We start from the raw sequence: 27001 nt of genomic DNA on the forward strand, positions 1-27001 counted from the left end.
CCGCACGCGTCCACCGGCCCGCCCCAGCCTGTCCCCAGCCCACCTTGTAGGGGATGTCGTCGTACTCATCCAGGAACATCTTGAGCTGGCTGATACAGATGCGCAGGTCCCCGTCCGTGAACTCGTAGGGGATGTTGAAGCCCAGGGGCCCAAACTTGCGGCGCTCCAGTGCGTTCCCATGGAACAGGCACAGAGACAGCAGCAGGGACTTGAACTCCATCACCTGCGAGAGGCAGGATGGCAGGGGAGTGAGGGGTGGGGCCGGGCCGAGGTAGTGGCGGGGGGTGAGCGTGCACCCCTGCGCTTCACCTTGTGGCAGGAGTTGAGGAAGTCGTCGCTCAGGCTGCTATAAGACTTGAGCAGGTTGGCCTTGACGCCTCGGGGTGGCTCAATGGTCATCTTGGAGCCATTCTGCAGGATGGACACTGGAAACTTGTTGCTGGGCAAGCTGGTGAGCCACAGGCGGAAGTCCCGGTGCACCTGGCGGCCACGGAACCCGTGAGCATGGGGACCCTCGCCCAGTGGCGGCCCCACACCAGGTTCCCTCCCACCAGGAGCCCTGGGCCACCTGCAGCTTGACTCTCCCCTGAGTGGGCTGGGCCAGGCCAGGCTAGCAGACCACTGATTGAAAATATCGGTTTTATCAGGTCATGATCTCAGGGTCGTGAGACCGAGCCCTGCATTGGCTCTGTGCTGGGCCTGGAGCCTGCTTGGGATTCTCTCTCCCTCTGCACCCTGCCTCCCCCCCCCAAGGGAAAAGAGAGAAGAATATGGGCTTTGGCAGGTCCCAGCATCACCAGTCTGTGCTGGGTGGACGTGGGCAAGTCACGTCACCATTGGTAACAGTAATGCAAGGGGAGAATGCACTGAGAAGGCGTGCTTCATATACCCCTTCCTGAGTGTGGTGTGCCCAGGCTGGGCTGAGCGCTCTGGGGGACAATCTCATTTAGCCTCATCAGCTCTGTTGAGGGACTGAGGGACTGTTGGCAGTCCCCTCGGTGAGGGAGACCATCAGGTCTGTGGCAGCCGGGGGCATCGCACCTTATCGGGGTTGATGTGCTCGATGAGGCGCTCCAGGGCCGGCATCCAGCTTGGTGCCAGGTGGCAGTTCTGGAAGAAGACCCACTTGCCCCTCTCTATGGAACTGCGCATCATGGCTTCTGCCCGAGGGCCCTGGGGGCAGGGGGAAGGGGCGGAAAGGCGGAGCGGTGAGCGGCCAACCGACCCAGCCTCCAGACCTCCACCACTGCCTGCTGGTCCTTACCTGGCCCTGGCCCAGGGAGATGGCAGAGAGCTTCTTGGAGAACTTCATCTCTTCGGCAAACTTGTAGAGGTCAGCAGCGGGATCGGTGCCAGGCGACAGCACGAAGATGAGGGGTGTGGTGGAGCTGGAGTCTTTGAACACCACTGACAGGTTGGCTGTCTGCAGGTCAGGGAGAGATGCTGGGTCGCCTGGGGCTGAGCAGGGACCAGGGCAAGGCTGGGGGTCCTGGGGCTTCCACAGAGCTCTCAGAGAGGCTTCCGGGGGTTGGGGGGGGGCTGGAATGGAACCTCCCTGAGCTTTCGGAAGGTGCAGCTAGAAGTCCCAGCCCAACCAATGCTGCAAAAAGGTCTATCCAGGTGCAGCCAAGCCCCCGGGACTCAGAGGTGGGGGACTCGTCCAGGGCACTGGCTGATGGCACTTGCCTGGGGCTCAATGAAGCGTGGCTCCAGGTTGGTAGCCACGAAATCCTGCATGGCGTTGGTGACCTTGTCCCCACGCAAGCAGCGGAGAACCAGCAGCTTCTGGAACTGGTCCAGGTACTCATTCCAGATGCCAGGCAAGGGTTCCCTGTGACAGTGTCCATGTACCCCTAAGAGCCGACATGTGGGAGGGCACTGGCCCCGGGGACTCTGCTGGCTAGGTGGCCGGGAGAGTGCGGTCCCTGGAGGGTGCATGGCCGGGGGTATGGATGGGATGTAGCCACAGCTGCAGGGCACCCCCAGGTGGCTTCTCAGAGAAACCTTCTGGACAGGCCTGTCCCTGGGATCTCTCCCTTCCGTGTGCCCACCCTGCTTGGCCCTCGGGTGCAGCTCACCTGTGGGGCTCAAGGCTGTCAAAAATGGATTGGAACTCTGAGAGGTGCTTTGGGAAGTCATCAGCAAAAGAGGAGAAGGCTGGCAGATTAGAGAGTGCCAGGATATCTCGCCAGGCCCGGTCTGACAGCCAGTCAGGTGCCGGGTTCTCAGTCATGACCTGGATGGAGCCTCCAGACAGGAGGTAGCGCCACTCAGCCTGGCAGGGGACAGGGGGAGGCTAGTGCACAGGCCCCGTGACCTGCCTCTGGGACCCCACCCAGCAGTGCCTCCCGTAGCCCTCTCAGCCGGAGAAATGGAGTCCTCCTTGCGGCTGGCAGTCAGACAGGTCGGATTAGGGTCCCCGCTCCACGTCTTCCTGGCTGTGTGTCCTCAGACAAAGGATGTGACCTCTCTGAGCCTCAGCCTCCTCAGTTGGGAAAGTTCTGCCCGCAGTGGGGCTTGAGCTGCAGTAGCGGTGGCACTGTGACACGCACTCCCTCGGCAGGGACTTCCAACACACGGCCAATACCTGGGGCTCCTGAGAGCACGCGCTGGGAGGCTCGCGACAGTACCGGCTTCCCACCACACTCAGCTCTGAGCAGGCTGTGCTCACAGGACATCACGGGCCACGAGGAACCCAGGGTCTCCTGGCTGTCGTAAGCAAGGAACTGTTTCCTGAGCCCTTTGCTTTCGCCGGACCCTCGTGCCTGGCCCTCTCTTTCCTTTCACCCTGTTCTCCCAGCCCGGCCACAGAGCACCTCCTTGGGCCACCTGTCCTGGGTCAGCAGCCCAGCCAGATGCTCATGTACCTGGTCGATCTTGCCCTCATTCATCATGATGCGGACACACAGCAGGAAGGCAAACATCAGCTTGTGCTTCTCAAAGAGGCTGCGGCAGACATTGCTGTACAGGTTGTAGGTCAGGTGGCGGTTGATGTTGGCGATACGTTTTTTCAGGTTGTCTGCAGGGCAGGGAGGGGATGGCAGTGCGTGGGGAGGGGTGAGGGGTGCGAGATCCCCGGGCTTGGGCCCAGCCCAGCCCAGTCTGCCCCACAGCCATGGGGGCCATCTGGGCCTCCCCTTGAAGCCTATGGAGTTGTCAGTAAAGGGACCCTGAGGAGGGTGGGGGCAGGGGTGTGTTGTTATGGCTGATCTGAGAGAATGTGCAAGTGACCATGGGTAGGAGTTTACGTGCACCCCGTGAGGACGTGTCCCCATGTCACGTCTGTGCCGGGGTGGGAGCCCAGCACCTGGGACTACCTGCTCTCTCCGAGTTGGCGATGCCAGAGAGGAAGATGTTGAGAAACCACTCCAGGGAGTACTGGTACATGGGGTCCACGTTGGCCAGGTCAGATACACAAAAGAAAAGGATCTGCGTGCGGACAGCCACGGGGATGTACTCCATGCGTGTGAGGTCAATGTCCTTCTCCGTCTGCTCCGCGATCCTGACTTTGGCCTGGAGGCACCGCAGGTGAGTGGCGGTCAGGCCCAGTCGGCGGAGGGAGGGCGACGGGCAGATGTGGGCAGGGGCAGGCCTGAGGCGGTGGGGGCTGGGCAGGTGAGGCCGGAATTGCAGGTGGGGAGAGGCCCTAGCTGACCTGGATCTCAGCAGCTTTCATCTTGGAAGCTTCCAGCACCTTGATGAGCTCCATGTCATCCACAGGGTTGCCCTCGGAGGAGCTGAGCCTGTACAGAATCTGGTCTTCGATGTCCTTCAGCTCCTGGCGCATCTTGGCATTACTGACAATCAGCTGGTTCTTAGCTTCTTCCAGGTCTGGCCGCTCCTCAGCCACCACCTGGCCCAGCAGCTGGTCCTCTAGGCCACTGCCAGGGAGGGGACATGGTGTCTGTAACACCTGGTAGGCTCCAAAGGGCCAGCCTTGAGCCTGTTCACCTACAACCTGTGACCCCGGAGCCCCGAGAGCCCAGCAGCCCTGCCTGAGGTGGCCTGGGAGGCCTCCCCTCTGTCTTGGGCTGTGGGGCTAATGCAGAGCCTGCCCACAGGGTAACCAGTTCTCAGTGAGACAGAGCCCCGATGGAATCCGGAATCTTGGGTGGGGGCAGTGGTGAGATATGTGAACTGCTGGAGTCGTTGAAAAACTTCCTCTCAGCAGGAGGGGGCCGGGTGACCGGTAGGGGATAGGCCTTTCACCACCTCGTCTGTGGGGACGTTCACGGTGGCCACTGACAAGGAGGCCTGAGCATGGAGTGAGCCTGTGGGCTCTGGGCAGGCAGCCAGCACGGTGCACCACTAGCCCGGCCCTCGCTCACAGCAGCAAGGCAGGAGACAGGGCTTGGGTGGGCCTGACTCAGGGCTCCAGGGCCGCTCTGGAGGTGAGCGCACAAGGTGCTGGCAAACGCTGAGCTGTGGGGGGAGGGTACCCAGACAAGACAGGCTAGCGCTGGGGAGGCGGAGGGGTACTGACCTCAACCAAGGGCTCCTGGTCTTGGGGGCGGGGGTTCTCAGCTGGAAATGGCGGCAAATATGGGGAGCTGGTGGAGGTGCCAGGGCGCCTGGGAAGAAGCTGCTAGAGCCTCTGGGAAAGACCTACGGAGTCTTGGCCTAGGAGTGGGAGGGAGGCAGCCAGGCTGAGCTGACGCCCTGGGTCTGGGGCCTGGGAACTTACCTGGGCGACAGGGTGAAGTTGATGAGGGTGACTTTGGTGGAGATCTCCGGTGTGTAGTGTGGGTTGGGCAGCTTAGTGGTGATATACATCCGGAAGTCTTCATGGTAGGGGATCACCGTGTCCCCCAGCTTCAGCACTGTGTTCCCCTGCTGCTTGTATGTCTGTGGTGGGCAGAAGGGGCAAGCGCTGCGGCCCAGGCTTCGCCAGGGAGGCAACGAGTGGGGCTGCCCTGCCCCCACTCCCACCCCACCCCTGGTCCAGACGGACCGGCTGCGCCCACCGCCCCCCGCCACTGCAGGCCCACCTGCTTGAGCAGCACCGGCTCCAGGGCTGGGTCCAGCTCCTCGCCTACATTCTCCAGAAGGCAGGGCTTGCCAAAGCGGATGGCATTTTCCATGCTACGCAGGAAGTCTCGGTCGCTCAGCTTGAACACATCCAGCCCATTGTCCTTCTCCTGTGGGCAGAGAGAGCAAGTGGGGGCTGTGGGAGCCGCCAGCCCGCCCGAGGCTAAGCCCAGCTGCGTGGGATGGGGCACGAGGCAGGTGGGCTCACCATGTTCTTGATCCATTTGTTGGCCTGGCCCTGCGGGTCGATGAAGTGAGTCCAGCGTTGGGAGAACTGGGTGATGACCCCATTCTCCACTGACAGCGTGTCGTTGGGGAGGCCAGCAATCTGTGTGACATCAGACTGGGTCAGGGCTGTCCCACGGCTACTCCCAGCTTCATGCTTGGCTATCTCTTCCCTCTCCTTAGGGTGCCCCCTTGGAGGAAGGGGCAGGCGACAGTGGGCACAGGTGTCACCCCACAGGACCTCCTACTCTCTCCTGCTCCTTGTCTGGATCCCCACACCTTCCTTCCCTGGGCCTCTCTGCCCTCTTGCCTACTGAGTTCTCCCTCAGTCAGACCACCTCTCTAGAGCCCACATGCCATTGGTATCCTGGTCTTCACTCTCCCCTGGCCTCTGTCAATAGCCTCTTGGTTTTCTCCCTGGGCCAACTTTACCTGTCCTTTAGGGTCTAGCTCAAATCTGACTTTTGGGGGGGGGGGAAACTTAAGAATCCTAACTTCCCCTGGATGCTGCTCTCCTTCCCTAGTCCACTCTGGCAAGTATCCCTTGAATTCTCTGCCTCCGGTTAGCTAGATCTGTGCCACGCTGTGTTCAGCTTTCTCCTCTCCAACCCACACCTTCTTGCTGGGCCCGGCTGGGTTCAGGGGAGGCACCTCTGAGCAGGCCGAGGAAAGAGGGTGGGAGGGAAGGAGGAGGCTCCTGGCTCAGCCCAGTCCCTCCAGCTCCCCCCACCCCACACCCCGGGTGGATACCTGCCACGAGCGGATCTTCACAGGGTTTCCCAGCGTCCCGATGAGCGTGGGCTCAGACGTGTGCGGCACGTTGTGTCTCGTGAGCTGCTTGACCCAGTGGTCATAGAGCATCGTGCGGTACTGGCCCTGGGGAGACGCCAGACTCAGGCCACCCCACCACGACATCCAGGACACCCTCCTCCCTCCCCACTGCTGCCGCCATCCCCTAGAGCTCAGTAGTTGTAATCAGGAGTAGAGCCCAGACGTGGAGTCAGACCGTGCACTCAGGTCCCACTTTGGGTGACTTCCTTGGTCTCCATAAACCTCAGCCCCTCCTCCATGAAACAGGTGCAGTGACAATGGGCCTGCCTGTCCAGGAGGCTGTGAGGACCGAGTGAGATGTCCCCAGGAAGCATGCAAGTGTGGGCTCAGGCTTCCCCTAGAAGGCCAGCCTTGCCAGGTGGGTTTTCTGGCTGTTTTCTGCACTGCCTCACCCTCCAGGCCCAGAACAGCACCTGGTTCAGACGGGGCACCTGAGACACGCACATCGCGGAGTGAGCGCATGAGGGAAGAGCTGCCCGGCAGGCTGCCCCTTGCAGAGGTGAGGCTGTCGCAGGGAGGGCTGGAAGGCTCCTCACCGTGAAGGGGCCCAGGTAGGCCACAAAGCCAGCAGCCACCAGCACGTCCCCGGAGATGTTGCCAAGCATATGCTCCAGGTTCTCCACAGTTTCCTGCCAGCGCACCTTCTCATCCGACAGCCCGTTGATGAGCTGCAGAGGTGGCCCCGGGGGGTGGGCTGAGGGTGACCGGGCCAGGGGCTGGGGAAGGGGTGCAGGCCCCGCCCACGCCCCCCCAGACCCTCACAGCCCACAGGCCCTCCCTGCCCCTGCCGTGAGCCCACCTTGTCGGCGCGGCCCAGCCGCTGCTCACACTGCTCGCATTTCAGCTCCAGCTCCTCCTTCTTGGCGATGCACTCCCGGTACTTGGTCTGCATCGTGGCGATGCCATCCTCCACCTCCTGCAGGCGCTGCTTGGCCTCCTCCAGGACCCTCTGCGTCACCTCCAGGTCATCCTGGGCCTCCCGCAGGGCTTGCTGCAACCAGAGAGCCCGGGCCAGCTTGTGGAGGGGCCCCGGCGGAGCCCCCACCTCCCGCCATCTACTCCCAGCCGTGCCCAGACCTCACCCGCTTGGGCTCCACTGCCTTGGCCACGAAGTGGTACTTGTGCATGGCGCGCACCCACTGGCAGATGGAGGTACAGGCCTTGGACACCTTGGCAATCGCGGCCGGCTGGAACTCCTCGTTGTCAATGTACGGCTGGATGGCTTTGATCACTGCCTCCCCAATGTTGTCCTGGGAAGGAGGACCGGGGGCATCAGGGGGATGCTTTCCAGGGAGTAAGGGGCTGTGGGGCCCTGCTCAGGAACACCCAGCTCGCTCTCAGAGCCCCATGCCCTGTGTAGGCTTCAGCACCGTTGTCTTCCTGGGTAAACACGGTCCATAAAGCAACCAGGATTTCAGAGAACGATCAGAGTCTTCCTTCACAAGAAACCACACAGTCTCAAGGTCTGGTAATAGGCAGGCTCCGTTAAGAACTCACTTAGTGACAAGGGCTGCTTCCTGACAGGCGTGGAGACCAGTGAGTGATTCTGATGCCCAACCAGGCTCACGTTCAAGGGTATTAAACCTCACCGTGAGAGCTCATCACACCCCCAGAGTTCCCATCCCATCCTGTGAGAGTCCAGCCCTGTAGTTCAGGATGAGCCCAGTAATCTGCATTGTTCATGAACTCCCGGAGCTCAGAGCCTGGGACCAGGGATCCTGAGTACTGGTCGTGAGCACTGCTGATCTGGGCTGAATTAGGCATGTGGGGCCTCTGGTTTCTAGACTGATGGATTTGGAGGAGGAAGAATGGGGTAGTCTACAGGGGCCCAGCTGACTATGGGCCATATATCCACCCTCCCAGTGCAGCCTGGGGTGTCTACAGCCCCATATTGACTCATGGCAGTGGCGGGGTGGGGGTGGGGGTAGGGCGCATGTACAGGCAGTTGTCCCCTTCCCAACTTCTGGGCTGAAGAAGGTCCCTTAAGAGGGTGGTGGGCACCAGGCTGACCTAACCATGAAGCAGCCCCTGAGATAGAACATGGCCGTGGGTACCGAGAGCCCCAGCTAGACAGCAGATGGAGAAACCCAGGGACAGACAGAAGCAGCTGAAGCTCAGCTGAGACCAAGGGAAAGGCCATGGTTGCACAGACAGTACAAGCCTAGGCCAAGGCCATGGGGGTCTCAGGGAGGAAAGGGCAAGAGAGGGGATCTCTAGGCTGTAGAGCTCTGAGGTGACTGTCACTCCCACTAGCCAGAGCGCTCCTCCGGGGTCAGGATGTGGTCCCAGTCAGCTCTGTGGCAATCAGGCTGCATGTGTTCGGACAAAGGGAGACAGGACAGAGAGCCCTACACTGGTGGGGGAAGGGGACTCTGCTTCTACCTCACTCACAGGCCTGCTCGCCTTGTGCCTGGCACACCCACCTTGTCAAACTTGAAGAGGCTGTCGAGAAAGCGGCCAGGGTCCTGCAGCAGCCCCTTTCCGGGTTCCCAGTAGTCATCCACCTTGGAGCCGGGCCTCTCTCCAGGCACCTTCTTGGGCTTGATGCCCTTCATGATGCACATAGCCTCTATGACCAGCTTCACACCTGGGGGTGGTCGCTGCATGGCCCGGACCTGCAGGTCAGGCCGTGAATGGGGAAGGGGAGAGCCATTATGGCCTGGGTACCCCTGGGCAGGGGCAGCTATCAGACAGGGTAGACCTCACCAAGCCAGCTCCTACTGCCACAGACAAAGGGCATGCCTAGCTGTCCCCCGAGGTCTGTCTTGGCTTGTGGTTCCTTCTGCTCCCCCATACGCCCAGGCCTGACCTTGCGGTCCTAGATGCTCATTGCCCAGGACCCAAAGCCCTCCCCATGTGCCTGTCTTGTGCAAGGAGGTAGAGGCAGGCAGCTGGGTTTGAGGCCTAGCTCTACCCCCACCTCTCAGCACATGACCCCAGGGGATGTGGAGACAGAGGGTGTGGGGACCAGAGGCAACAGGACAGATGCCCAGGGGGAGCTTCAGGGACCGGCTGGCTGCCCACCTCGGTCACGTCATTCTTGTTGAGGTTGCGCAGGCTGGCCAGGGCCGCGTCCAGGGCAGGCAGTGCCTCATCCAGATCCTTCTGGGCATCGTCAGCAATAGCTTGCGCCTTCCTGGCTTTCTCATTGGCCTTGATCTCCTCTGCTTGCACCGAATTCCGAGTCTCCTGAGCAATGGCTGTGTCCACCTAGGGGCCAAAGGCAGGGAGGGCCTAGCTGGTGGTGTATTGGGGACAGGTGTGTCCCCACCTTTCTCCTCCCCTTGTCTCAGTCTCCCCAGGGTTAAGAGAAATGAGAGCAAGGATGCCCCCCTCCCCAAGGGCCCTCTCGGAGCTCTGGGAATGTGAGAAGGCCATTCCCAAGTGCTCATGGTGGGCCTGGCATGGGGCCCAGGACTTTACATGCTTGAGCACAACTGCCCTCCAGGGAAGGACCCCCTAAGCCCGCAGGACATTGCCAGGCAAGACGGAGAAATGCGCCCCCCACGTCATGTTCTTTCCGTCTGCTGGAAACATTTCCTATATGCTGGCTTTGCCGGGCAGGAGGGAACTGCTTCTACAAGGAAGCTGTCATAGCGAATCTGCAAATTAGAGGTATCTGCTGTGCGGCGTGGGCCCTCGAACTCGGGGATCTCAGGAAGACTCAGAGGAAGGCTGGGGCCAAGTCTGCACAGCTGCCCACGGCAGCCTGCTAGTCAGTCCCTGTTGTGATTATCAGGGCTTAGGTTGCCTGTCCTGCTCTTCACCATACCCCCTGCCCGGCGCAGGGCCTGGCACAGAATAGATTCCCAGCAAACTCTCGCTGAATGAACAAATGATGACCGACTGAGGAAAACAGGCACTGAGGAGCTAAGCAGCTGCAGAGGACAGGCAACCAGTGATCTCGTGGTTGCATGGGTATCCCGAGCCTCCACAGACGTGGTCAGACATAAGGGAAGAGGCCCAGGGAGCACCCCCACCTTGATCTGCTCCATGGTGAGCACGGTGTCCTTGGCAGCCTCTTCCAGCAGGGGGCGCATCATCTCCAGCTCCTCCTGCATCTTAGCCACGTCCTCTGAAGTACGCAGCAGCTGGCGGAAGGGAGGCACAGAGAGGAAGTCAGGGGTGACAGGGTACCAGGAAGAGAGCCGGGCGTGGAAGTGGCTGGGGAGAGGATCCTGCAGGGCTGCCCGGCCCTCATTCAGGAGTGAGAGGCTGTGGCTGGTTGTCCAGTGAGCCCTAGAGGAAGCGAGATGTCCTCTGAAAATCTGTGGGGTGTCCTGCTTTGGCCTCGCCCTTGCTCATTTGGTTAGGGAGGAAGCAACCCATTTAAACACTGCAGGCTGCCAAATGAGAGGGCGGTCTGGGCCTGCCTGGGCCAGGGTAAGCCGGAGCAGGCACTGCTTTAGCAGGCACTGCTTTAGCCACTGCCCACCAAGCCCCACTCTGGCCCACCTTGTCAAGGCCACTCTTCATGCGGTTCTTGGCAGTTTTCAGCTCCTGTTTCTTCTGCCCAATGAGGATGGAGAAAATATGAAGCAGCTCCAGGTAGCTTTTGGGGGTCACGTAGTTGTGACGGGCCAGCTCAGCTAGGTACTCGGTACACTTCTTGGACACTGACTGGTGGATGTAGACACAAACCTGAATCTGTGGGGTGGGAGACCACTGATGCCAGCCTTGTAGAGGTCCCAGCAGAGACCTGGCCACGGTGCCCTTGAAGCCATTGAAGCCTGGTCCCAAGGAGGAGACCACATGTAGGAACCTCAATGCTTCTCAGGCACGCTATCTCCTATGAGTCTCATAACCTCCAGGTCAAGGTCACCTATTCTGCAGAAGAAAAACTCACGACCCAGAGAAGTCAAGGGACTCGTTTAAGTTCACACAACGTCAAGGGCAGAGCTGCCTTTGAACGTGGACCCAGGTGTCTCCCAAATCTTGGCCTGTTGCCCTCATCACAGCTCCTAAACTGCCTCACTCTGAGAGTCCTAAGGCGGGACCTTGGGGGGAACAGAGGGCCCAAGGCCTCGACATAGCTGAGGAGGGAAACAGATTTACTCTTGGCTCGCAGGTGACCATCACTCTCTCAGGTTGGACCAGACAAATCTAGCCCCCATGTATGTCACCATGACAACCTTGTAGCACTCCCATGATACAAATGAGGAAACAGGCTTAGGATAGGTCAAGTTCTGCTCCAAAGCCCATCAGTGTTGGGCCTGGGACTCTCACGCAGGCTCCTGTGACAGTAAGTCCAAACCTAAATAGCTCCCCCTAACAGCCTGCTCCTCACGAAGACACCTACCAGTCCTCTAATGACTTCAGAGGTGGCTTCCAGGTCTGGGATTTCATTCAGGAACATGGTGGCCACAGACTCCAGCGCCTCTGCTGGCCACTCGTTAAACCAGTCAATGGTACAGCAGTTGACAAGGGAGGGGAACTGCCTCAAGCGAGCTCGGAAGACCTCTCCGATGGGGCTGGGGGACCAGGAGGCCAAATGAGGCACTGACTTCCACCGCAGGACCCTCCAGAGCCCAGGGCCCTCCTCATGGCAGGCCCAAGTGCCGTCCCTACGTGGCCACCATGGGGGCCCATACCTCATACACAGAACCACGTGGATATTGCTGCGCACACGCCCAGTGTAGGCAGCCATAAGATTGGCTTTGGTGGGCTGCAGGCCCTGCTCTTGGATGTAGGGCCGCATGGTGTTGACAATCTGGTCCTGCTCATCTGCACTGTAGAGATTGGGAATGTCGCCGGAGTTTAAGACATTGTTGATGTCCTCGAGGAAAGACTCGTTCTTGATCTGGGAAGAGATGAGAGTACAAAAGCTAAGCCTTAATGATGGCCCCTGGGTGTTGGTCTCCAGGACCTTCATAGCAGCCCCGTTTTACAGACCATACCACTGAGGCTCAGATAAGCTCAGGGGCATACAAGTGACCTTACAAGTCATGGTCTAAGACTCATACTCAGGCCTGCCCTACAGCAGAGACTCTGAACATCAACACGGGGCTGTGGAAGGGCCCTGGGTCCTGGGTGGGAGACAGGACACCTTACTCTCCCTTTCCAGACCTCCCCATGCCTCAATATCCTCACAGGAGGAAACCAGGCCACAGGCAGAAATAGGTCCTTGCCAGACTGCATGAGGGGACCCTGGGGGTAGAGGTTGGGCTGGGAACAGAGGGCACCCTGCACAAAGTGGGACACGTTCCAGGGCTTCCATCTCTGGCCAGCTCCGACCAGCAGGCAGCTTTAGGCACTGCTCTCTTTGCTTTGAGACCCCAGAGCCACCACCTCAGTTTCTTTTGGAGACCCAGGGACAGGCCTCCTCCTAGGGAGCTCTAGAGGGAGCAGCCCCCAAGAGGGGCACCATAGGCACAGTGCTTCGGGCTGGAGTCCTGTGGTCCTTGAGGTGGGACTGGCCAGTGAGTATGGTGCCACTTGTGATCAGCCATGGTGCCAGGGGCCTTCTTTTCCCTTGGGGTATAGGGCTGACCTATGCCCCCCTAGCTCTGATAGGCTGAGTTTGGTCCCATGCACCTGACCCACCCAACTGAGGGCCCCCCGCCACCAGTCCCAGTCATCCCACCAAACATCCAACCCAACTAAGAGTGACCTGGGCCTGAAGGACCGACCACTTTCTAGGATGCCACACAGGGATGGGGTTGTATCCAGCCCACCCTGGGCCCTGCCCTCTGCCTGTGGTAGTGGCACCTGAGTGTCAGAGAACAGGAAAGTGATGGGCAGGCTATGCAGGCCAGCCTTGAGCAAGATCTTCTTGACATCTTCACGCCACTCGGCCATGCCATAGTTCTTGGACAGCTCAATCTGGAAGCATTCGTATTCGGCCCTGGAGACAGGAGTTTGGCTGGAGGCATGGCTGAGCTAAGGCCAAGTGCTGAATGGTAGGTGCCCACCCCCCACCCCAGCCATCTGGAGTTCTGGCTCCCATCCTGGGCAGATCTGCAGATGCTCCAGGCCCTGAACCTGCTCTCTTGCCTCCAGACCTCTGCCTAAGCTGTTCCATGGCCTGGAACGCCATTCACTTCCATCCTGCCAGCTCTGAAACCAAGAGGAGGCCGTGGCCGCCACATCTAGGAATCCCTCCTAGTTGTCTGCTGCCACACCTCCCTTCCCTGCAGCACCACAGGGCCCTGCTACTGCCTCTCCCCGGAGCCTAGGTCCCCTGCCCAGTGCGTTCAGAAACCCTCAACCGGGTGGACCCCAGCCCAGCCCTCCTAGCTGTGGCCATCCGCTGCCCAGCACTCCCGGAGCCCTCACATGTGCGAGGCCAGCCGTGTGAGGGAGCTGCGGCCACTTCCACCCACACCCAGCAGGAGTGCGTTGCCCAGTGCCTGGCGCAGCGTGCGGCTGATCCGGCAGATGTGGCTCATGGCATCCATGAAGAGGACCAGCCTCAGCTTGGCTGTGTTGACCTGGTTGTAATCTTCCATGTACTCCTCAATAACCTGCATCATCTGGGGGGCCAGGGCGGATGGGGAGATCTGGGTTGACTCTCCGTCCCCAGGCACTAGGACCCCGACAGAACACACCCCCTCAAAAAAAAAAAAAAAAAAAAAAAAAAAAAAAAAAAAAAAGAACACACTCCCTCCCACTGCCAGCCCAGCTCCTCTGCAGGGAGGGGTGTTGGGCCTGGTCTCAGGAGGGTTTGGCCCCATGTGCCTGACCACCCCCCCGAGCTATGGGCCTCCCTGCCCCAGGTCCCAGCCATCCCGCCAAACATCCACCCCAACTGACAGTGACCTGGGCCTGAAGTGCTGACCACTTCCTAGGATGCCACACTGGGATGGGGTTGTATCCAGCCCGCCCTGGACCCTGTCCTCTGCCTGTAGCAGCGACACCTGAGTGTCGGGGAACAGGGAGCCAGACCTGTACAGAAGGCAGGCCTAGAGGAGGCCAGACCTTTGGGATACACAGAGGCCTAAGGAGCGGGGTCAGAGCCATGTCTGTTTCCTCTCGGCCTCACCAGGTGTGCTGAAGCACATGGGAGCTCATGAGGGCTCCTGGGAATGAGGAGGGGATGCGTGTGCAGGGAAAACATCGGGAGCCCCTCCGGCCACACAGCTCTGAGGCCTCTGACAAGGTCTCTTCCATGTCTCCCTGGGGTCCCGACTCAGACCCTGCTGCCCCTCTGGGGGGCGGGATGAGAGCCCCTCCAACAGGCGAGCACGCCCACATTTACAGAACCTGTCCCCGACGAAGCCCAGGCTTGTCCCCAGCCAAGGCGGACCAAGCAGGGCCTGCTGCCCCTTCTGACAGGAGAGGAAATGGAACCTAGGGAGGCAAGGGCTGGCCTTCGAAGTCAGAGCCCTGACCCTCTGGTCACAGCGTGCTGGTCTGTTCGCGGTGCTGCGGAGGGCCCGGGCCCTGGGGGGCAGAGCGAAGGGGCCCCTCACCTTCTTCTCACTGGTGATGAGCTCGTAGGACTTGACGTCAGAGCCTGGAGACATGAAGTCCCCATAGAGGATGGGCTGGAAGGGACACACCTCGGCGAAGGTCACCCCCCACTGCTCCATGCAGCTCTCCAGTAGTTTGTCGAACCAGCTGCGGTCCTCATCGTTCACCAGGCGGTCGCGGAACACGCGGCAGCTCTCATGGTACCAGAGCCGCAGCAGCCGCACCTTGTCCTGCAGCCAGCCCGCGTCAGTCGGCACGGCCCGTCCCACCCCCCACATCCGTCCCACGCTGCACCAACTGCACCTCCCCTCCCCCTGCCCCACCCCCCACTGGCCAAGTGCCTGCTGGGACCCCGCTGCCTTAGCCGGTTGTCAGCATCCCCCCTCTCAGGGCCCCCGCAGCAGCTCAAACCCCAGGCCTGGGAGGAATGCCTGCTTCTCCTTATACCTTCCCGACACCCCAACACCCCGACACCCCACCTCTAGCCACTCAGCAAGACCCTCTGGCTCTGCTCCCATCTCTGTGTTTGCTGCCGCCTCCATCCTGCCTCTCCCCTCCTTCACCCCCACAATGAGTGGATGGCCCTTAGGAACCCCCCAGGCCCTTCTCTCTACCTCTTGGGCTATAGTGTGGCAAGGCCAGGGCTGGCGCCTATCCCATTCACCAAGTATCCCTGGCCCCAGGCTCTACACATACTGATGCATCCAGCCCCCATTCCAAGGGCAAATCTGTCCCCCACACCCCTCCATGCCTCCCAGCATCTTCAGGACGCTATGGCTTCCACAGCTGTCAGCCCCAGCCCCCCACCAGCACCCTGACAGCCCGCTCCCTGCTGCCGTCCTGCTCCATCCACCTGGGCGTCTGGTTCCTCGAGTGTATCCCCCTCACTCTGCTTCCCAAATCTCCTACACAGGGCCTCACCAGGCACCCTCTCTCTCTCCCTTGTGCTGCCCTAGATCTTTCTGTGGGATCCCCATCACCGCTGCCATTCTAGGCATGGATCTGAGCTGCAAGACGGGGCTCAGCTGTAGGAAAGCAGGGGGTCTGGAGCCCAGCCTGCCCCCAGTGCCACTCAGGGCCTGGCCAGATCAAGGTTAAGCAGTGATGCAACAGTAATGTCAAAGACCAAGGAGCTGGAGAGGACAGTGGGGCCACTGTGGGCTCTGCTCCCTGGACACTGGGAAGGGAGCCTGCCGGGTCCTCACCTCGACCTTAGCTGGGTCGGCCATGAGCATGCCCTGGAAGACCTTGGAGAGGTCCCTCAGGTTGAAGGTGTAGTGGGACTTGGCCGGGGTGGGCAGCAGCTGGGAGGTGATGGTGGAGTACACCATGATGGTGGCTTCCACGAGGGGACTCGTGAAGCGGGCGATGGCGGGGGCCCCAGCTGTGGGAACAGGAGGGTGGGCCTGAGTCCTACAGGCGGGTGCCCCCCATATAGCCTCCAAGGATGCTAACCCCCTTTGCCAGGGCTGTGTTCTCCCCTGGGTGCCTTGTCCCCAGCCTGCGGGCTTGGGTGCCACCCAGCCTTCAGCCCCTCTGGGATGCCAGCTCCACCACAAGCTCTTGCTGATGTGATGCCCCCAGCTCGGGGTGAGGAATCTCTTGCTCTGAGCTCCCCACCCACCCGCCCATGGCCTCATTTCCGGCACACGCTGTCGTGCGCTGGGGCACACCCGTGGGGCCAGGGATACTAATGTGGTCAGTGCGGGGCCGGTCCCTTGCTCCCTTGCCCTGTGAGGCCGTGGGAACTTGGGGCAGAGGGAGTGAGAAATGAGTAAAGGGGCAGAAGGGCTTATCCATTAGTCAACCTAGACACTGTTCTTGGTCCTGGGCACAGAGGGTGACCCCACAGACACACTCCTCCCCCTCTAGCTGCCACCCTGCGGGGCTCTGTGGACAGGTGGACAGTGGTGGGCCTTGCAAAGGCCGGCTGCGAGAGAGTAGTATCCCAGGGTGCCTGGGTGGCTCAATGGGTTAAAGCCTCTGCCTTCAGCTCTGGTCATGACCTCAGGGTCCTGGGATTGAGTCCCACATCAGACTCTCTGCTCAGCGGGGAGCCTGCTTCTCTCTCACTGCCTTTGTCCGGTGAGCTGGGGTTGGGGGCATTTCACATAGTGCTGGGGGAGGCTGTGTGAGGACGGATGCTCGAGCAGACAGCTGGAGAAGGGAGGGCAGGCCCGGAACCGGAGCAAGCATGCCGAGGCCTGGGGTGTTAAGGACCAGTGAGGGGAGGTGAGAGTTGAGAGGTGATGAGGGGCAGGGATGGCTCTGCCTGTCACCGTTGGGACGTGGGCCCGTGCCTGCAGTTGAGGAGAGGAAGAGTGTGATCCCAGTGAACGCATGGATGGGTCCCTCAGGCCGAGATGGCTACAGGACAGGATGGGAGGCTGGGGTGTGGTGAGGGCATGGGGATGGGGCAGTGGACCTGACCTGAGAGGAGGGGCTGCCCTCCAGCAACAGTGAAGCCCGGGAACGTGAGACTGAGAGAGCTAACGGTTGGTCAGGCCATCTGAGAACCACTGGGGACAAGGGCACTCTCCGGGGACTGTTGAGGCACGAGGGAAAGTGGGAATGGTGGCTGATGGCAGCTGAAGAGACAATGCTCTTGAGCTGTGCCATCTGCACGAGCAGAGAACTTGAGAGACGGCTGGGATGGGGGTGGGGGGCCCAAAGCGACTGTTTTGTGTTTTGTCGTTAACATGGGGGACATCCGGATGCATCAGGCTGATGGAATGGCCTGGTGAGGATGGGCCACACACACACGTGTGCTTATGCTGTGTGCTGGGAGGTGGAGCCACGCTCTCCAGCAGACAGTCTGGGGTGGGATTCGGGTTTACGAGAAGGGCTCTTTGGCTGAGCCCCGGAGAAGAACCGTCCATTCCCAGCAACAGGAGAAAAGACAGGACCAACGGTGGCCTGGGTGCAGGGGTGTGGGGGACATGGAAGCCTTGGGAGGGTACTGTCTTCCAATGGCCTCCTTCAGCTGAGGTAACAGGAAGGGTGGGACGTGCGGCGGGGCTGGAGATCTGACGCCGTCCGTTACCCTACTTCAGTGACCGCCTGATCTGCCCTGTGCAGGGATGCCACACCAGAGATGCCTGCTCCTCCGAGAGGGCCGGCCTCCTGGGAGCCTCTGCTCCTCTGCACAGGGCAGGAGTTTGTTGGCTTGCTTTATTCACTCATTCAGCTCACGTTTACCTTGCTTTTACTGTGGGCGGGACAATGCCTGGACATTCCAGGCACTAAAGGGCTGACTGTTATGTGAACGGTTGAACGAGCCTATGAAGGCATTTGCTCCAGAGAATCAGACGATGGTTCTCTGTGGCCCTTGACCCAGCCCCGGCCACCCCCACCTGGAGTCCAAGGCTCACCCAGGAACCAGCAGCCCACCCCATCCAGGCCCTGCTCCAGGCCGGCACTTACGCACGGGATCCCGGTAACTTCTCTCCCCGAGGAGTCCATCTAGAGGGTTGGGGGAGAGACGTGGGGCTCAGAGTTAGGTGGGTCCCCTGCTGCATGTCTTGGCCAGCTAGGCCAGGCGGAGCAGCTCCCAGAGCATCCCCCCAGCACCACCTCTCCTAAGAGCAATGTGGTCCCCATCCCTCCCTGGGCCTATCACCACTGATGGCAGGGCAGGCCAGGCCAGAGGAATGGAGGCCTGACTCTCATCACCCACCACCTGGCACAATGCCAAGGGGAGTTCAAGGTCAGAGTGTATCTTAGGCAGGAGGTGGGTTAATGGGGGAAGACTGCATCCTGATAGAGTGGAAGGTCAGAGCCACGTTGTCTATTCTATCTTGGTGGTTTTTCCTGATTTATAAAAGTAACATCCTTCTGCCAGCTTTTCTGGGTAAATACGAACATACACGTGTGTACTTATGCAGGTGAAGACACAAGTATACACATGTATAAATCATATATTCAGCAATCACCACGTGCTAGGCTTCATGCTAGATACTACATCCAGTGTCTTATTTAACCTTCACAGCTTGGGAGGGTGGGCACTAATATCACCACCCATTATACAGATGGAGAAACTGAGGCTCAAAGAGGTTCATGAATTTGCCAAAGGTAACACAGCTGAGTAAAGGGTGAAGCCAGGGCTGAGGTCACTGCCTCACTGCCACTCCACCCCTTCCAGCTGCTGCCCAGGTGTCCTAGGAGTAGCTTACCCAGCCTGGGCTTCTGCCTTTGCCCGGGACCACCCCCCGACTTCCACCCGGTGCTCACCCATCCAACTGCCCAGGATGGTGGAGAAGATGCGCTTCTTGCTGACCTCGTCCATCTCGGCAAAGGACAGGTAGTTGAAGTGGCGTGTCAGCCGTGGGGTGATGGCATTCCTACCTCCGCCCGGGGGGCCCATGGCACAAACAAAATTGATGTCCACCAGCTGCTTGAAGGCTCCTGGAGTGGAGGCAGGAAGTCAGAAAGGAGCCGGGCCCAGAGCTAAATTAATGGCTTTTTGTGGACCCTAGGCACTTGGCCTTCAAGGGCATCCTCCTCTCTAAAAAACATTAAAAATGATCATTTATAACAGTACTGGAATATAGACAGATATAATATTATAAATTAACAGTGTTCTTTGACCCTTAAAAGTTCATTTTCCCAGTGATTTTAAAAGAATTCAAAACATTTCTGGGGACCCTCTAAAAGTACTGTGAGCAGTAGGCCCTGTGCCTACCCTGCCTAATGGAGGAGGTGCCCTGTCCTGCCCAGCACATCCAGCCCGCACCTCCCTCCCACCCCCCTGTTGGGCCAGGCCAGCTGGCACTCACCAATGACCTTGCGGTCATACCAGCCGCCGTGGTCCATCCACTGGCGCAACAGCTCGATTGGTGGCTGGGCGCCATAGGTCTCCAAGGCTGGCATATTCAGGTCATCAATGAAGAAGATAAAGTTGCGCCCCAGGGGTGGCCCATACACACCTTTTCGCCTGTGGGGAGGGGCTGCGTAAGCCCAGCCCACATTGGCACCAAGTCTTCTGGGAAGCCAGGGCTGGTAAGATGGCCACTGCCTTCAGCTCTCTCTGAATTGTTAGCCCTTTTGAGCAGCCCTTGGTCCCAGTCTGCACATCCTGGGACATCACACTTCGCTTCCTGGAGTCTGGGCTCAGCAGGCGGATCTCAAGCCCCACCCCCACGCAGCCCAGGACAAACACCCACAGCCTGGCTCAGGAATTCCTGATGGGTGAGTCCCCAGACCAGTCTGTAAGAGCACCCAGGGCCCTCTAGGAAGTTTTTGGCAAACCCAAGAGCATAACTGGGCAAGGAGTTGGGAAAACGGCTGGTTGAACCAGGCTGGGAGAACACACAGCGGCAGAACAAGGAAGGCGGTGCCTGCCTCTTGTCCAGCTTGCTGTCGATGAGGTCCTGGGTTTGGTTGGCCGAAGTGCGGGCTGAGAAGGTGAGGAAGTGGCTGACATACTCTGGCGGCAGGTTCTTGAGGAGCTTGTCGGAGATGGTGAGGGTCTTGCCTGTGCCTGTCGGCCCGATGCACAGCACCTGGGAGAACAGGGATCACTCGTTCATGACTCTCACTGGGTCTGGTGCAGGGCAGGAGCGCCCCCCCCCCCACCTGGCTGTCCACGTGGGAGGCCAGCCACCTCCCAGCTTGGGCCTGGGTGTGGGAGGAGCAGAGCATGGCAGGGGTGCTCACGGGCTTGTGGTTGATGAGGAGCATGTCCAGCAGGTAGGACATCTGCACCGTGTCCATGGTAGGCACGATGATGTTGCAGTAGCTGGTATCCGGCATCATGGTGAATGGAGTCGAGGAGTCCATCCACTTCACCCAGGCCACCTGCAAGCACAGGCCGCTCCGGGTTGGGCCTGGAAGCCGGCCTCACCCCGCTCTGGCCAAGCATACCAGGAGGACGAGGGAATTCACTGCTAGGCCATGATAAGAGAGCCCAGGCGAGGGGCAGCTCAGGACTGAAGCAGGAAGCCCTGTGCCCCCCTCTCTGCTCAGGGTGGGGAATCCCAGAACAAGCCACTGGGAGTGGGGGGGCTTCCTAGGGACTGCGAGGTCTCGGTGTCAGGGAGATGTTCTGGCAGTTGGACAGCCCAGCGGTCAAAGACCTTTGCTGTTTAGTTTCTGGCTACCCGAGGAACCACAGGTGTTGGCATCACTGGTATACAGAGAGATGCCGCAGCCTGGTCGCCCCCACCATCCCTGCCTGCATGAATTCTTTCCTCCACAGCCTTGACCCAGCTTGCAGACCTTCCTTGATGAGGGGGCTCACTAGGGTCAAACCACAGGTTAGACTCAAATGTGCTCTGTGCGACCCCCAGCAGGAGCACGCATAGTGGCTGTCCCTGTAGATATCTCCCTGCCCCCTCCTTGTCCTGGGGTGGGGTCCTGGCCCTGGAAGCACAGTAGACTCCCGGATCCTTCGCTGGCTGATCAGAGGGATGGGACACCGCGGCAGGCCAGGAGGGCTTGCTGTTCAGCCTAAGGGCACACAGCCCCTAGGAAAATGGGACTTTTAAGTAGAACTGCGGCAGCCATCCCTGGCTTCAGCATCAACATGGAGGAGGCAATGCTTATGGTCAGGAAGGGAGGAAGGCCAACATCTCCCAGTCCCATGTTCAAGTCCAGCTCTGCCGCTCACTAGCTGGGTGTGGCTGCTCTGAGCCTCAGTTTCCTTGTCTGGAAATTGGGCACAATCATAACCACACTGTGGGTCTGTGAGGATCCACGAGTTAATGCAAATGACTCCCACCTGAGCCCATCAGCATGGGCTCCTCTCCGTGGTCCTTATTCATTGATGAGGACAACCATCACCCAGAGGGCCCTCCCGGGCTTGCCCCCTCGGCACAGGCCTGAGTTCACCTGTTTGCCCTCCTCATCCTCGTCCTCATCGTCATTGGAGCTGCTAATGCCTGCATCCTCCAGCCTGTAATCGAACACCAGGCCCTCCTCCGGGAAGTGCAGGGTAAGCTGCAGGGACCAGAAGAAAACAAGGCTGTGAGGCCTGGGAGTTTGTGTGGCTGCCTGTCCCGGGGGACCTAGGCCCCATGGACAGCCCCAGAACCCCCAGCGTTCTGGGACCTGGGAGCCCAGCCTGGGGGCTGCCGCCTCTCACGTTTTCTATCTTCATCTTGATCCTGAGCCAGTGGCTGAAGCTGATGCGGCTGGCGCTGTCCCCTGTGGCACCCACACTCCAGATCAGGGAGAAGATGAACCAGGGCTCGATCAGCTCTGGGATGCGACTCAGCTTTTCTGGGGGTATCTTCCTGAGGCCCTGGGGACAGTGGGGACCGTGTCAGGCCCAGGCCAGAACAGAGCTGAGCAGCCCAAGGAAGTGGGGTTGGGGGGCATCTTTGGGCCTCTGCTGCATGGTCTGGTGTGTCTGTAGCAGACAGGTTGGGGTGACCCCATGACCCATGTGAGCCAATCTGAATTGTTCTTCCAGAAAGCTGGGCTTGGGGCTCAGCACCCTCGGGTGCCCTGGCACAGGGAGCAGGGATAGGAAGGAGCAGGGCCCCGGCCCCCCTTGCTCAGAGCTGTACCTCTTTTGGCAGGAAGGGCTTGAAGAAGCAGTCTAGCAGCTTGAGGAGACTCAGGGTCAAGTTGCTGTTGGTTGAGGTGATCACCTCCCTTACTGAGTGCCGGATGAATGTGATGGATCCCTACAGGGGACGAGCACCTGGCTCTTGTGGCTGGTGGCCACAGCGCCCCATTACCCCACCTGGGCCGGGCACACAGTGGCCTCGCTCACCTCCAGGAAGCGGACGAAGAGAAACTTGAACTGCTCCTCATAGGGCTTGAATAAGGCAGGGAGCCTCCTTAGCCAGCACTCGACAAAAGGCATGAGCCCCAGGATGCTGGGTTCCAGGTACACCATGCCACAGCGGGACACTGTGGCTGGGGAGGCCACAGCCAGGTCCTGCACCTCGAACATCATGGTCATTGACTGGCATGGGGAGGAACTGTGTGAGTGGGCAGGCTGCCAGTTCCTAGGGCTGGGAAAAGGGCTGCAGAACTGCTGGGCGCGGGGGTGGGTGACCATCCTGTAACTGTGGGCAAGCTGTGGGGCAGGCCGTGGAGGGGCCTCAGGAACCCTCAGTCCTCAGGTGATAACATAGCTCTCCCTGGGGCTGGGAGGAGAACTGAAGTCAGAAGCTTCCTGACTGCTCTCTGGCCAGCCTAGGACCAGGGCATTCTGGGGTCCCTGGAGCCCTGGAACAATGTGAGAAGAGCTGTGGGCCATGCTCCAGAACTTCCGGGAGCTCTCAGGAGGGCTCAAGGGATCCGCTCCATGTAGCTATCACAAACTGCTCTAACACCAGGTGACAGCCCTCCTTTTCTGAGAACAGCACCTCACACACCAGGCGGGTGGCCCTGGGGCCAGGTGTGTACAGCCTGTCTCCTGACTCCTGGCACGTTGCTAGGATGTCTGACCCAGACTGGGCCCACATGGCTACAAGTGGGCCTGGGAGGCACAAGGCAGAGTCAGTGGAGAGCGGTGGGTGGTCATCCAGACTGAGGCCCAGCTCATCCCAGAATGTGGGCTGCAGAAGGGCCACGCGGGGCAGCTGCCCCGACACAGCTGAGGTGTAGGAGCTTGGGGATGCCCTGGGAGGCAGCTGTGGCCCTGAGAGGGAGGGGGATGAGCCTGGCCAGCATACTGCGGCCCCCGGGGCTACTCAGCTGCCAAGGAGAGCTGGGAAGACGGACAGGCAAGTGTACCTCGGTGAGCTTGATGATCTCCCCGGAACTGAGGCACAGCTTCTTGTTGTCGTCCAGCACCGTGTTCATGTTCTCTATCCAGACGGCGTCCACCGGCCCGTCAAACATGTACCACTTCTTGTTGGTGTTGGAGGCGATGGCCCCCGCCCGGATGAGGGAGGGGAAAATCCCATCTGTCCTGCAGCCACCAGGAGGAGGGAGATGGGGCAGGCAGCAGACCCAGATGGCTCCCAGGGAAACCTGGCCGCTGGTCTGGCCCTGCTCTGCGGGGGTCTTTCTCTTTGATATCTTCATTCATTTAAAAACAACAATGGGGAAAATGGGACTTTTCAGTGTAGCATGGGGCTATAAAAATGTGTGTTTATATTCCTTCTCTGCTGAATCATCACTAAGGTTAAATTAAAGGAAGATAAAAGATGGTATCCTGGGGAAGAGAAGGAAGTGGGGGAGGAGGCACCAGCAGAAATGGAGGCCCATCCAGTTCTGGGAGATGGGAGGAAAAGGAGATGGGGAAAATGACCTTGCAGGAAGGCAAGGGATGGGTCGTGAGCGGTATCCAGGTCCTGTCACATAACCCGGGAAGGCTCACGCTTCAGAGGCACCAAAGGCCTGGGAAAGTGGTGGGTAGGGGGACATCTTTCTGGTCTGATCCCCAGGCCCCCCAACCACCCACGCAAGAGCCTGGAGTGGGTGTGGATGAGACCCTTCACCAGCAACGGGGAAGCACGCCGGAGTCATGTTTGGAAAGATGGGTGACTGTCCCACTCCAGTGCCCACACCCCCCTGGGTTTCCAGAACCCTGGAGCCAAGCAGAACCCTCCGCAGAGACTGGAGACTTCCTGAGAGAAACAGAGTGACCCCAGAGAAAAGCCTCCCACATGCTGACGTTTGGAGGGTCTTCCCCTAGTTGCTCTTCTCCAGCTCAGAGCACTTTCCCTGACATGCATGTGTCTGTGTGGGGGGTGGGGGACCTGAGAGGGACTTCTAGCCATGAGAGCAGGCAATCTTTACTGAGAATTCAGCATGTGTCATACTGTCTAGACATCTTCCCTAGGTCAAGCTCATTTTCTCTTTCCCAGCACCATGGTGCCATTGTTATGCCCACTTCGCAGATGACAGCACCAAGGCCAGGGAGGGAGGAAGGTCACTCAGCAAGGAAGTGCAGTGGTGAGTGGAGTCCCAGGCATTTGGACTCCAGAGCCTGAGCTCCTGAGCTCCCAATGGACTAGGGGAGAGAGGCCCATAGCTCACAGCCCCCAGAGGTCTGGGCTCAGGGTGGTCCCTGGAGAGAGGTTGGGACCACTCACCACTCATGGGTAAGCAGGTCAAATTCTCCATACAGCTGGCCCATTGTGATGGACTTGGGGTTCAGCACGTAGTAACTGACGGCCTCATACGTGCCGCCACTGATGGACGGCTGTCCTTTCAGTGACGTCATGGCAGCTGCCAAGACTCTGTAACACTGGGGAGACAGCCACCCAAGAGTGAGCCTCCTGGCTCCCCAGAGCACAGGGTTGCAGTGGGCTGCAGGCCACAGAGGGCAGGCAGGGCATTCTAGAGGCCACGGAGGTACAAATGGGGACTAAGACCCCAGCCGAGAACCCAACCCACACACCACCCCCGCCCGGGAGACGATCTGGGTCGTGAATTGCCTGGCTTGGCTCCACTTACATTGCTCTTGCCAGAACCTGTGGGCCCGACGAGCATGAGGCCATGCCGCACCACTGTGGTCTCATAGAGCTGGATACACTTGGTCAGGAAGCCTAGAGGGACATGGCAGTGGCACTCAGGGTGCAGAACATGGGCTCGGGTCCTGGCTCTGCCACTAGCTTGCTGTGCAACCTCAGGTGGGTTACCCTGAGCCTCAGTCTCCTCATCTAGAAAATGCAGCTGGCAATATACCTAGGGGCAGGTGAAGCCCTGAGCACAGGGACAGGCAAAGAGGAAGCACTCTGCTAATGGCGGCCATGATTTCCACCATGATTGATTCCCTAAAACCCGTTGGTCAGGTGTCCATCTGGCATGGGCCTGCTCAGTGTCACAAGCCCCAGAAGCAACTCCAGCCCCCAAATCCTCTGCCAGGCCTACAGAAAGCACCGCCCTGAGGAAATGGCTGCTGATACATGGCAAAACCCCAGGGACAGAATCACAGCATCAGCAGCTGCAACTGATCAAGACCAGAGCTGTAGGGCTAGCTGCCCGTTGTAGGCAGAGGGCCAGGCCCACACAGGTAGGGACTGAATGTCTCACTTTGGCCCAACAGTGTATTGGGGAGGTGGCAGGGGGAGCTGTGGCCCTGCATGTCTGGGAGGCCATGCCAATGGGACAAGGTCCAGTTACCCAGTGATAGCTAATCGGGCCCAAGGCCACGAGGGAGAGATTTTGAGGCTTCCCTCAACAACCCCGCTGGGACCTGGTGGGCAGGAAGTGGCCTCAGAGTTCAATGGGGAATGAAGGACAGGGGAGGGCTTGGGGGACAGACCCTGCAGCCTGAACACATCAGGCCCCAGAGGAGGGTCCTGTATAGCCAGGGTGGCCACATGGCCAGGTGTGACTTCCTGGAGGAACGCCCCCCCACTGCATAAAGGATTGGCAGGGAGGGTCCTGGAGGAGAGGAAAGGTCCTCTAGGCTAGGGACAGTGAGACCAGAGCTCAAGGGGCACGGCCACGCAGTGGCTGCATGGAGACCCCCAGCTTCTATCAGGGAAGAGGATTAGGGTCAGAGGGAGACTGAGGGTGCCCTCCCCCAGGGTGCTCCCATCTGTGTGGTAGCCCTTGTAACAGGTTAGTTCAAGAAAGGCCCAAACGCTCCTCAGCCCAGTGACACCTGGGCTTATTCCAGTGACCTCCTGGTGTATTCCAGGAGGAGTGTGGGCAAGTGCAAGATGGGAGCAACAAGCTTTGTTCCAAAAGAGGACAGTGGGCGTTGGGTGTCGTGGGGCAGGGCTCACCATTTCCCCCAGTGACGGCATCAAACCCCACTGCTGCCCCAGGCAGGTAAGGGTGGGGTAAAGGACAGCCTCTGTCGGGGAGGAGCAAGGCCCAACAGGGGCCCGAGTCCTGTGACTGCTCCCCACAAAAGGAGGGGGCTAAGAAGGGGTCTCGGGCTGGTGACAGGATCTGCTTCCCCAATGAAAAGTAATCAGCACAATGAACGTTGGTCTCTGCCCCCGGTTCCTGATGCAGAGCTCCTCAAACCATTGTAAAGAGAATGCTAGGACAATCTTCCTTTCTAACACTTAGGCTTTGACCCTGGTTCCTGACGCAGAGCTCCTTTGTCATTTCCTGAGTGCTAGGAATGTCCTTTGTTCTAATGAGGCACCTCGTGGTGGCGGTGGCGGGCTTCTGGGAACAGGCTGGTCACCAGGAAGACTAAACCATGGTTAGATGCTTAGAATTGTCAGGCTCACTCCCCCATTCTCCAGAGGAGGGAAAGGGGCTGGGAGTGGATAATGATTGATAATAATAATAATTTATCATGCCTACATGATGAAGGCTCCATAAAAACCCCCCAAGAATGGGGTTTGGAGAGCCTCCTGCTGGATGAACGCATCCATGTGCTGGGAGGAGCAGACCTCAGCCCACGTCTCTCTTCATCTGGCTGTTCATCTGTATCCTTTCTTGTATCCTTTATTACAGAATAAGTAGCAAATGTGTTTCCCTGAGTTCTGTGAGCCGTTCTAGCGAATGATCAAACCTAAGGAGGAGGTTGTGGGAACCTCGGTCGGTAGCCAAGCTGCTGAAAAGTTGTGGGTAACGTGGGGACCCACTACTTGTGACTGCTTGTGACTTGTGCTTCTGGTTAGTGCTAGAACTG

The 27001-nt window shown here is 59.4% G+C and overlaps 1 protein-coding gene across 4 annotated transcripts in view; it reads right to left on the bottom strand.

Moving 5' to 3' along the window:
• The window catches only part of DNAH1 (dynein axonemal heavy chain 1), a 75613-nt gene that overhangs the window by 3504 nt on the left and 45108 nt on the right, over positions 1 to 27001 (bottom strand). For 2 of the 4 annotated variants that reach the window (XM_045079199.1, XM_045079202.1), the window contains exons 35-72: positions 24856 to 24947; positions 24492 to 24646; positions 23185 to 23362; positions 22214 to 22408; positions 22005 to 22124; positions 21578 to 21736; positions 21325 to 21432; positions 20152 to 20292; positions 19837 to 19997; positions 19272 to 19429; positions 18727 to 18900; positions 17920 to 17958; positions 15702 to 15880; positions 14496 to 14726; positions 13360 to 13556; positions 12793 to 12928; positions 11676 to 11884; positions 11384 to 11555; positions 10540 to 10731; positions 10065 to 10175; positions 9109 to 9294; positions 8508 to 8699; positions 7167 to 7334; positions 6884 to 7075; positions 6621 to 6752; positions 6004 to 6129; positions 5237 to 5356; positions 4989 to 5138; positions 4685 to 4845; positions 3656 to 3881; positions 3318 to 3513; positions 2868 to 3019; positions 2079 to 2275; positions 1687 to 1831; positions 1265 to 1423; positions 1042 to 1173; positions 310 to 480; positions 44 to 223 (exon numbers count right to left, since the gene is read on the bottom strand). In XM_045079199.1, coding sequence (XP_044935134.1) covers positions 44 to 223; positions 310 to 480; positions 1042 to 1173; positions 1265 to 1423; positions 1687 to 1831; positions 2079 to 2275; positions 2868 to 3019; positions 3318 to 3513; positions 3656 to 3881; positions 4685 to 4845; positions 4989 to 5138; positions 5237 to 5356; positions 6004 to 6129; positions 6621 to 6752; positions 6884 to 7075; positions 7167 to 7334; positions 8508 to 8699; positions 9109 to 9294; positions 10065 to 10175; positions 10540 to 10731; positions 11384 to 11555; positions 11676 to 11884; positions 12793 to 12928; positions 13360 to 13556; positions 14496 to 14726; positions 15702 to 15880; positions 17920 to 17958; positions 18727 to 18900; positions 19272 to 19429; positions 19837 to 19997; positions 20152 to 20292; positions 21325 to 21432; positions 21578 to 21736; positions 22005 to 22124; positions 22214 to 22408; positions 23185 to 23362; positions 24492 to 24646; positions 24856 to 24947 — 6092 coding nt within the window. Of the gene's footprint in view, positions 1 to 43; positions 224 to 309; positions 481 to 1041; positions 1174 to 1264; positions 1424 to 1686; positions 1854 to 2078; positions 2276 to 2867; positions 3020 to 3317; positions 3514 to 3655; positions 3882 to 4684; positions 4846 to 4988; positions 5139 to 5236; positions 5357 to 6003; positions 6130 to 6620; positions 6753 to 6883; positions 7076 to 7166; positions 7335 to 8507; positions 8700 to 9108; positions 9295 to 10064; positions 10176 to 10539; positions 10732 to 11383; positions 11556 to 11675; positions 11885 to 12792; positions 12929 to 13359; positions 13557 to 14495; positions 14727 to 15701; positions 15881 to 17919; positions 17959 to 18726; positions 18901 to 19271; positions 19430 to 19836; positions 19998 to 20151; positions 20293 to 21324; positions 21433 to 21577; positions 21737 to 22004; positions 22125 to 22213; positions 22409 to 23184; positions 23363 to 24491; positions 24647 to 24855; positions 24948 to 27001 lie in introns of those variants that run through there. The other 2 variants (XM_045079213.1, XR_006606485.1) reach the window with 2 other exon arrangements.

The sequence above is a fragment of the Mustela putorius genome, unplaced genomic scaffold, assembly GCF_011764305.1.
Source record: "Mustela putorius furo isolate JIRA1106 unplaced genomic scaffold, ASM1176430v1.1 tig00000095_pilon_pilon_pilon, whole genome shotgun sequence".
Classification (NCBI taxonomy): domain Eukaryota; kingdom Metazoa; phylum Chordata; class Mammalia; order Carnivora; family Mustelidae; genus Mustela; species Mustela putorius.